The sequence below is a fragment of the Arachis ipaensis genome, chromosome B01, assembly GCF_000816755.2.
Source record: "Arachis ipaensis cultivar K30076 chromosome B01, Araip1.1, whole genome shotgun sequence".
Classification (NCBI taxonomy): domain Eukaryota; kingdom Viridiplantae; phylum Streptophyta; class Magnoliopsida; order Fabales; family Fabaceae; genus Arachis; species Arachis ipaensis.
In genome coordinates, this window is record NC_029785.2 from 31,888,352 (window position 1) to 31,898,865 (window position 10,514).

At 37.6% G+C, this 10,514-nt stretch overlaps 1 protein-coding gene across 1 annotated transcript; it reads right to left on the minus strand.

Moving 5' to 3' along the window:
* On the minus strand, positions 451-1,086 carry LOC107605110. Its single transcript, XM_016306862.1, has 2 exons — positions 848-1,086; positions 451-736 (listed from the first exon to the last, which is right to left on the minus strand). The coding sequence occupies exons 1-2, from the start codon at positions 1,084-1,086 to the stop codon at positions 451-453; spliced, it is 525 nt and encodes a 174-aa protein (XP_016162348.1).

Below are 10,514 nucleotides of genomic sequence, written 5' to 3' on the forward strand. Positions count from 1 at the left end.
TAGCTTTTTGCCCAAAAGTTTCCACAAAAGTTTGAGGCAAACTTTTGGTCCAGCTTTTTGCTCGATGGTTCATTTTCATTTATTCCAAAAGTTTGAGCTAAAGTTTGAGGCAAACTTTTGCTCAAACTTTTTGTCCTCTCTTCCTCCTAGCCATTCCTCCTTGCTTCAACCTTTCTCCAAGCTTTCTTCACCTATCATTAATCAACCAAACACATCAAAGCTTTGCTCAAAACCATGAGATATTCATTCTTTCATAATATGTGACAATTATAGCATAAAACCTCATGAAATAGCATGAATTCATACATGGTTGATTAAATCAATGGAAGCATGAAAATCTACCCAATTGGCTTGCTTATGGCTTAAGAAAGTGCATAATTCAATTGAAAACAAAAGAAAAAGGCTAGTGAAACTAGGCTAAGATGACTTGTCATCAACGGACAGCTCCTTTTATGGAGGTTCATACGGGCACAGATCTTCACTCCTCATGGTGAACTTCCTTCCTATGCTCTCATGAATCAGTTCAACATGATCCATAGACAATATCCAGTTCACAGTGTATGGTATGACTGCACTTCTTGTGAAGACAACTCTCATGCCAGGTGAAAAGTCCTCAGTTGGAATCTTTTTATTCCTCCAGCCCTTGGGTACTTTGTCCTTGGTGCCTTTTTCCTCAATGGTTGGTGGTGAATATCTAACACCAAACTTAGGTTTGATGTCAGGGGATTCTGTATGGCTTTACACAGAGAGAGAAGGTTGAAACACTAAGTGTTGTATTATAGTACCTCCTTTATTAGAGAGAGAGTAAGGGTTGGGCATCTTAAACATTATATGGTCTTCCCATAACCTCAGAAATAACTCTCCTCTCTCGACATCAATCAACGCCTTTCCAGTAGCTAGGAATAGCCTTCCAAGGATAATGGAGTCGTTATTGTCCTCTCCAATATCAAGTATCACAAAGTCTGCAGGGAGGTAAAGGTCTTCAACCTTTACAAGGATGTTCTCCACTATTCCAAATGCCCACATTAGGGACTTGTCTATCGTCTCCAATGAGATCCTTGTGGGCTGCACCTCTTGGATTCCCATCATCTTCATCAAAAAGAAAAGCATCCGATTTTTATGCTTGATCCAAGGTTGCATGGTGCCTTCTCAAATATAATGGTCCCTATAGTGCAGGGAATCAAGAAGCTTTCAGGGTCTGGGATTTTCTGAGGTAGCTATTTTTGTACTAATGTACTACACTTCTTGGTCAACACCACAGTTTTATCTCCCCTCAGGGACTTCTTCTCAGAAATCACACATTTCAAACAGGGCATATAGGGGGTTTCTTCTCCAACACCTCAACAAGAGAAATATTGACTTGTAACTTCTTAAGGACTGCCAAAAATTGAGCAATTTGCTCATCCTCAGTCTCTTTTTGCATGTCTAGAGAGTGTTGTAGTTTGGGCTCCTTTATCTCTATAGGGACGTGTACAAGTGTACTCCCAGTCTCTTCTTGAGCCTTGTTCTCCCTCAAATCCTCAGCAGCATGCTCCTCCTTGGTTTCGGCCTCCTTGTCCATAGTGAACACCTTGTACTCTTCTCTTGGATTTACCTATGTGTTACTAGGGAGAGTGTTGGGAGGTCTCTCAAGTATCCTGCTGCTCAACTGACCCATCTGTATCTCCAAGTTCTAAATTGAGGACCGAGTCTCTGCCATAAAGCTATGAGTGGTCTTGGAAAGGTCAGAAACTATCGTGGCCAAGTCCGAAAGGCTTTGCTGAGACATTTTCATCTGCTGCTGAGAGGGTTGGAATTGTCTGTTGTTGAACCTATTTTGATTGGTTCCACCCTGATTATTGAAGCCTTGTTGAGGCCTTTGTTAGTCTCTCCACCCAAAGTTAAGGTGACTTCTCCATCCCTGATTAAAATTGTTTGTATAGGGATCATTTCTGGAATTTCTAGAGGAATTTCCCATGTAATTCACTTCCTCCATGGTAGTCTGAGTAATGTCACCAACGTCTTTATAGGGTGCCTCTTGAGTGTTAATAGCTAAAACCTGCATCCCGCTTAGGTGTTAGGATATCATGCTAATTTGCTGGGATATAAGCTTGTTTTGAGCCAAAATGGCGTCCAGTGTGTCCACTTCCATGACTCCTCTCTTCTAAGTAGCCCCAATGTTCACAGGGTTCCTCTCAGAAGTATACATGTATTAGTTGTTGGCAACCATCTCAATGAGCTCGTGTGCTTCCTCAAGCGTCTTCTTCATGTGCAGTGATTCACCTGCAGAGTGATCCAGTGACATCTTGGCCATTTTAGAGAGGCCATCATAAAAGATCTCTAGCATAACCCAATCTAAGATCATGTCGGGAGGACATCTCCTGATCAACTACTTGTATCTCTCCCAAGCTTCATAGAGGGACTCTCCCTCTTTCTGTCTGAAGGTCTGGACCTCCACTCTAAGCTTACTCAGCTTCTGGGGTCGAAAGAACTTGGCCAGAAATTCAGTGACCACCTTGTCCCAAGTGTCCAAGCTTTTCTTGGGTTGAGGATCCAGCCACAACTTTACTCTGTCCCTTACAGCAAAGGAAAAGAGCATGAGCTTGTAAACCTCGAGGTTCACTCTATTCGTCTTAACAGTGTCATAGATATGCAGGAAGTCGGATATGAACTTGTTGGGGTCCTTCTGTGGGAGTCCATGAAACTGACAGTTCTGTTGCACTAGAGTGACCAATTGAGGCTTGAACTCGAAGTTGTTAGCACCAATGGCAGGTATAGATATACTGCACTCATAGAAGTCAGCAATGGGTGCAGTGTACAAGCCAAGCACCTCCCTTGCATGCTCTTCAGTGTTTAGATCAGCTGCCATAGTGGTCTCTTCAGCTTCCTTCTCAAAGTTTTCCATGAGATTCTCTATGGCTTTATAAGCTTTAGTTTGTTGCAAACGCTGCCTTAAGGTCCTCTCAGGTTCTAGATCAAAATTAAGAAGGGGTTTCTTATCCCTGTTCCTGCTCATAAACAACAAAAAACAAAGAAAAGGTGGGAGTCTCTATGTCAGAGTATAGGGAACTCCCAGTGAGATATCCAAAAAGAAATAAAATAGAAGAAAGCAAGCAATTAACGAAAAAAAAATTCAAAAATAAGAATGCAAGATTTAATCTTAAAAATTTTGAAAATTAAAACAAAAGGATTTAAAATTTTCGAAATTCAAAGAGAAAAAGGAAATACTAAAGAACACTAAACTTAAAATTTAAAACTAAGAAAAAATAAATAGTACTAATTTCAAAAATTTAAAGAAAATACTAACAGACACCAAACTTAAAATTTGAAACAGAATGAAAATAAAATAACTAAAACAAAATTCGAAAATAAATGGAAAAATAAATAAGATAAAATTGAAAATTAAGAAAAATAAACAAAATAGGAATAAAAAATTAAATATAAAGATAATTAAATAAAAACAAGTAAAAATACGTAATTTAAGCAACAAGACAACCGGTAGTTGTCAATCACAAACAATCCCCAGCAACGGCACCAAAAACTTGGTGCACGAAATTAGAACTCGCACAACTTTACCGGCAAGTGCACCAGGTCATCTAAGTAATACATCAGGTGAATGAGGGTCGATTCCACGAGGATTGTCGGACTGAGCAAGCAATAGCTATCCCATTAGACTTAGTCAGGCAAACAGTAAAAGATAGTTGTTGGGGTAAAATGCATAAGTAGTAAAGAGCAAGTAAACAATGCAAATAAACAGGTTTAGAGTAAAACAATGATGAAAAAATAGTTAAGGTCTCAGAGATGATTATCTTTCCGGATTAAAATATCTTACCAACTATTTTAACAATGAGTGATTCATTTTATAGCAAACCATAAGTGATTAAGCCCTAATCTCTTAGCGATTTAATCTCCTATAATCCTCATCGAAAGCGACTCTCGTGGTCATTCAATTCAGATCAGAGAGTGAAGTTCATAAAACTAATTTAGTGTCACAAAAATCTTAATTACCCAAAGTTAACAGGATTTTATGTCACATATCCCAATTAGTCCGGGTAATTCACAGTTTAGGAGGAGTATTTTCAAGCTGTAGCTCAAGCGAGATAGCTCTCTCGAGAATCACAAGAACTCATGTAGAATAAGGGTCATACTCTTGTTCCACCCAAATTCATAAGATTAAGTACGAAAACAACACCTTAGAATTGAATCAAACATTAATTAAAATAGAAGAATAATAATCCTAATCCATAGAAATAAATAGAACTCCTAACCTTAACCAGGAGATTTAGTTGCTCATAACTTTTCAAAGTAAACATGTTTCTGAAAAGATGCAAAAGGAAGAAGATCTCCCCTAAACATTGATCACCTCCTTAAATACTAACCAAATAATAAATGCTAATCCTAAAAGATATTATTTTAAATTAAAAATTACAAAGATAAAATAAGATAAGTCTGAGAGGTGCTAAATCCACTTGAAGGCCCAATTGGTGAGTGGCTCGGACAGCAAGCTGGCATTCAACGCCAGGATTGGGTGTTGAACACCCAGAAGGGAAGCGTGCCTCTGACTTCATGCCCCCTGCTAGCGTTGAACGCCAGGTTGGGCGTTCAGTGCCCAGGGGGGAGATGACAACATTTTTATTTCTTGCTCCAAGCTTTTCTAAATTGCTCCGAATTTCTGATAAAACCATAAAAACAAAAGAAAAACTCAAAGTAGCATCCAAAGGTGAATTTTGCACTAAAATATAATAAAACTTAATAAAATCTAACTAAAAACAACTAAAAAAGGGTATAAGATGCTCATGCATCAAGATTCCTGTATAACACATTTTATGATTAGGGTTGCAGTTAATTTAAAAATGGTATAACCAATGATGTTTACTCACGTAATATTTCGTAGCCCGCCAATAAAAAAATCTCTTCTTTGTTTTCTTTAACGAATGTACGAGTATACTTGAAGGTCTCTGTCATTGTCGCCTCATGATCTAATAACTTAGACTACACATTTTGAAGCCACATGTTAAGTGAAGTAATAATGAAATTATATTAAGAATAAACAAACTTAATAACAAAATAAAATAAATTACTTACAAGCATGGCCTTAGTCTTCATGAAAGTCACTGACCAACTGGTATACTTCGACAATCTGGCCAATGCCCTATTAGCTCTGTTGGTGAGTTGGTGACGCTTGACCCCTTCATCAGTCTCCTAATGGACGTACAATAACTTCTTAATGTCTAGGCAGAGCCAAATGGGAAGGTGATGCCGGTGCTGACGTACATCCTCCAACATCTGCTGAAGCCGCCTAACCATCCGATGGTGGAAGATCTTCCTGATCATAAGATCATGAGTCTTGTCCCATATAAAGTTCTCCTGCAGAAAGAACATTTAACACGAGTTAATCGAAAATAAATACATAATTAAATAAAATAGAAAATATAAACTAACACTAAGGTTTGAATATGTTGAGTTCTTACTGACCACTTTTGAAACCATCGCTATCTGGTCTCAGCTGCGATCTTCTTGTAGCTCGGCCATGGGTAGTCATACATCAGATTGATGATATTAGTGCACTCCTATGTACCTGCATTATTATTTGGTGCAAAGCTATCAATGAAAAACTTAGGATTAGTAGTTTACTAAAAAGTTATTCGAAGTTTTCTATAAACTTTAATTATATTTAGATTTTTTTTTAAATTTCAGCAGAGTCTCATTTATAACTAGAATACGCCAAAAATTACATCCATCAATAATTCACGTAAACAGCAATAATTATCAACAATCAACAAACAAGAATCAAGAATCAAACAGCAACATCCATCAACAATCAAGAATTATCAATTAATTAAGGTTATTAGTTTCATCAATATGGCATTATATGACTTAAGCAGCAACATCCATCAACGATCAAGAATTATTAAACACAATAAGTAGTTCAAACCTACTAAACTAAATCAAACCTATCTTAATAACTTAAATCCACTAAAACTAGAAAATTGGTGTAACTAAATTAAACTGACTAACTAAAATAGTTTGCACACAAAAGACATAAACTAGTACTCATGCTGAAGTCCCATCAGGCCAAATTGTCATCTGTACAATGAGAGGTGGTGGAAGGGCTTCTGACGGGGATCCATGAGAGGATTCTGGCACTACGGTGTCTGTCGTTGGAGGCAGCATTGTTGAATTAATAAGAGCTTGGGGTTCAAACCTTCAACTTGATTCGTCTATCCTTCTTTATTAAGAAAACTACAGCTGCATCTAGCAAATTCTTCATCAACATTATATAAGATTTGTCTATGGAGAACTAATCATTGAGTACCCTTAGAAAGCATGTCACATGTGTTTGTCTTCTATATCATTTTATCACTCCAAGATCACAAGAACATTTCATAGTGCATTTGCACGCTGGAATTCACATGAATTCTTCGAGTTCCTCCCAGATTCCTTTAAGCCTTGGGAAATATGCTGTAATTGACATTTTTCCATGTCTCCGTATGAATTGTTATTCTTGCAATTTTTCTATCCTGAAAATATCTCCTTTATAGAACCTATGCTTCAAATCATTCCAAAGTTCACAAGCATCATTACACTATCCCACACTTTGCAACATTTCTTGCTCGGCTCAAAGAAGCGTGAAGCCAAGAAAGCACAAACGTGTTACACCTATCCCAAACATCGAATGTACTATCAGAATCTTTAGGTTTTGGCAATGATCCATCAACATAATCTCATTTTTCGATTTTAGGGCTATCCATGCAGATTGAGTCCAAGAATGATAATTATGACGTGATAAAGGATCGAAACTGAGGTCAGAATAATACTTGGATTTTCACTGGTATGTAAGAAAAAGGGCTTGAAGGATCTTCATTCAAATTTAGATTCGTCTTTGTGACTTGTGATTGAAGTGGGGAAAATTGTGTCCTCTTTGCAAATTTTTGAAAATCTACCATCGTGAATTCTTGATCTTCTAAACTTGACTGATTCATTGTTCGTTCTTGTGTGTTCACCAAAAATAGGCTTGGACCACACACTAGAAGGATTTCTCTCTTTTGTGGCAGTTTTTTTCCTGATTGTGGCAATTTCAAAACCTCCAAAATTTGAGGTACCGTGAGTTCTTTTGTGATAGTTTTATAAAACTGTCACAAATCTAATTAGCGGCGGTTTTTTGTCCTTTTATGGGGTCTTTATTGTCATTGGGTGGCTGTTTCTGTCAACTTTTGTGACTATTTAAAATCTCCGCAGATAAATCTCTAAATTAAAAAAAATTGGCTACTCGTCACAGTCATCCCTTCCCAGATCCTACTCAGAATACCACAGACAAGGTTTAGACGTTCCGGATCTCAGGAATGGCCGTCAATAATTCTAGCCTATACCACGAAGATTCTAATCTTAGATTAGAAACCTAAGAGATATACATTCAAGCTTGTTTGCATATAGAACGGAAGTGGTTATCAGTCACGCGTTCATAGGTGAGAATGGTGATGAGTGTCACATAATCATCACATTCATCATGTTCTTGGGTGCGAATGAATATCTTGGAGAAGAAATAGACTTGAGTTGAATAGAAAAATAATAGTACTTGTATTAATTCATGAAGAACAGCAGAGCTCCATACCTTAATCTATGGTGTGTAAAAACTCCACCGTTGAAAATACATTAGAACAAAAGGTCTAGGCATGGCCGAATAGCCAGCCTCCCAAAGAGGGTTCAATCATCAAAACATGATTCCAGGATGATCAAAAGATGAAAATACAATAGCAAAAGGTCCTATTTATAGAAAACTAGTAGCCTAGGGTTACAGAAATAGGTAATTAATGCAGAAATCTTCTTCCGGGCCTACTTGGTATGTGCTTGGGCTGAGCATTGAAGCTTCCATGTGTAGAGACTTTTCTTGGAGTTAAACACCAGCTTTTGTGCCAGTTTGGGCGTTTAACTCCAGCTTTTGTGCCAGTTCTGGCGTTAAACGCCAGAATTCTTGAGCTGACTTGGAACGCCTGTTTGGGCCATCAAATCTCGAGAAAAGTATGGACTATTATATATTGCTGGAAAGCCCAGAATGTCTACTTTCCAAGCAATTGAGAACGCGCCAAATGGGCTTCTGTAGCTCCAGAAAATTCACTTTGAGTGCAGGGAGGTCAGAATCCAACAGCATCTGCAGTCCTTTTTCAGCCTCTGAATCAGATTTTTGCTCAGGTCCCTCAATTTCAGCCAGAAAATACCTGAAATCACAGAAAAACATACAAACTCATAGTAAAGTCCAGAAAAGTAATTTTTAAATAAAAACTAATAAAAACTAACTAAAACATACTAAAAACATACTAAAAACAATGCCAAAAAGCGTATAAATTATCCGCTCATCACAACACCAAACTTAAATTGTTGCTTGTCCCCAAGCAACTGAAAATCAAATAGGATAAAAAGAAGAGAATATACAATGAATTCCAAAATCATCTATGAAGATCAGTATTAATTAGATGAGCAGGGCTTTTAGCTTTTTGCTTCTGAACAGTTTTGGCATCTCACTTTATCCTTTGAAGTTCAGAATGATTGGCTTCTATAGGAACTCAGAATCCAGATAGTGTTATTGATTCTCCTAGTTAAATATGTTGATTCTTGAACACAGCTACTTTATGAGTCTTGGCCATGACCCAAAGCATTTCGTTTTCCAGTATTACCACCGGATACATAAATGCCACAGACACATAACTGGGTGAACCTTTTCAGATTGTGACTCAGCTTTGCTAGAGTCCCCAATTAGAGGTGTCCAAAGCTCTTAAGCACACTCTTTTTGCTTTTGGACCACGACTTTAACCGCTCAGTCTCAAGTTTTTACTTGACACCTTCACGCCACAAGCACATGGTTAGGGACAGCTTGGTTTAGCCGCTTAGGGCCAGGATTTTATTCCTGTGGGCCCTCCTATCCACTGATGCTCAAAGCCTTGGATCCTTTTTATCACCCTTGCCTTTTGGTTTAAAGGGGTATTGGCTTTTTCTGCTTGCTTTTCTTTTTCTTTCTTTTTCTTTTCTCTTTTTTTTCGCCTCTTTTTCTTTTCTGCAAGCTTTTCACTGCTTTTTCTTGCTTCAAGAATCAATTTTATGATTTTTCAGATCATCAGATAACATTTCTCCTTTTTCTATCATTCTTTCAAGATCCAACAATTTTAACATTCATGAATCAACATATTCAAAAATATGCACTATTCAAGCATTTATTCATAAAAACAATAGTATTGCCACCACATCAAAATAATTAAACTGTTTTAAAATTCGAAATTCAAGTACTTCTTTTTCTTTTTCAATTAAAAACATTTTTCATTTAAGAAAGGTGATGGATTCATTTTCATTGCTTTAAGGCATAGACACTTAGACACTAGTGATCATGTAATAAAGACACAAACATAAATAGACATAAGGCATAAGTTTCGAAAAAAAAAGAAAATAAAGAACAAGGAAATTAAAGAACGGGTCCACCTTAGTGATGGCGGCTTGTTCTTCCTCTTGAAGATCTTATGGAGTGCTTGAGCTCCTCAATGTCTCTTCCTTGCCTTTGTTGCTCCTCTCTCATAACTCTTTGGTCTTCTCTAATTTCATAGAGGAGGATTGATGACAAGTCATCTTAGCCTATTTTAGCTAGTCTTTTTCTTTTGTTTTCATTAGGATTATGCACTTTCTTAAGCTACAAGCAAGCTAATTGAGTAGATTTTCATGTTTCCCTTGATTGAACCAACCATATATGAATTCATGCCATTTCATGAGGTTTTGTGCTATATTTGTTGCATATTGTGGAAGATTGAGTACCTCATGATTTTGAGCAAAGCTTTGATAAGTTTGGTTGATCAATGATAGGTGAAGAAAGCTTGGAGAAAGGTTGAAGCAAAGAGGAATGGCTAAGAGTGAAGAGAGGACAATGGAATAAGTGAAATTGAACCGGGAGGCATGAAGTTAGCCCCAACGTTAGCCCCCTAACTTGGAGGCTAACGTTGGAACTTGAGAGTTTCTCCCCTGGGCACCAACGTTTGCGCCAACGTTTTTGGCGCCGTTGCCGGGGATTGATTAGATTGACAATGATTAAGTGAGGTGGTAATCTAGATCAAGCACTTTTTCTTTAATTTTGACTAACCCACTAACTGTTTGAATTTTTGCTTAAGTTAACTAAAACTTCATTCTAGCAGTAGACTGAAGTGTAACTGGTTTGTGTGCTCTTATGTTCTGCTTGTATGTCAGGTACAAGAAGAGCCATACCCAATTTTCATGAACAAGACGAAAGAACTCTCAGGAGGCTAAGAAGAGCTGAAAGAGGGAAAAGTATTACTGGAGAAGAGGAATCAGACGAAGAATTCCACGAGATGGAAGGAGATACATCTAATCCAGGAGGAGGAGTCAATAATCAACCACAACAGAGGAGAGTATTGGCTTCCTACACCTTTGCAAATGCTAGACATTGTGGAAGTAGCATTCTCACCCCTAATGTCAATGCAAATAACTTTGAACTGAAGCCACAACTCATCACATTGGTCCAGAACAATTGTTCATTTGGG

Coding starts and splice junctions, on each gene's coding strand:
- LOC107605110 (XM_016306862.1), bottom strand. CDS start 1,086: ATGGGAATCCAAGAGGTGCAGCCCACAAGGATCTCATTGGAGACGATA. Junction 737..847: donor AGAGGAGAGTTATTTCTGAG/GTTATGGGAAGA, acceptor CTCTGTGTAAAG/CCATACAGAATCCCCTGACA.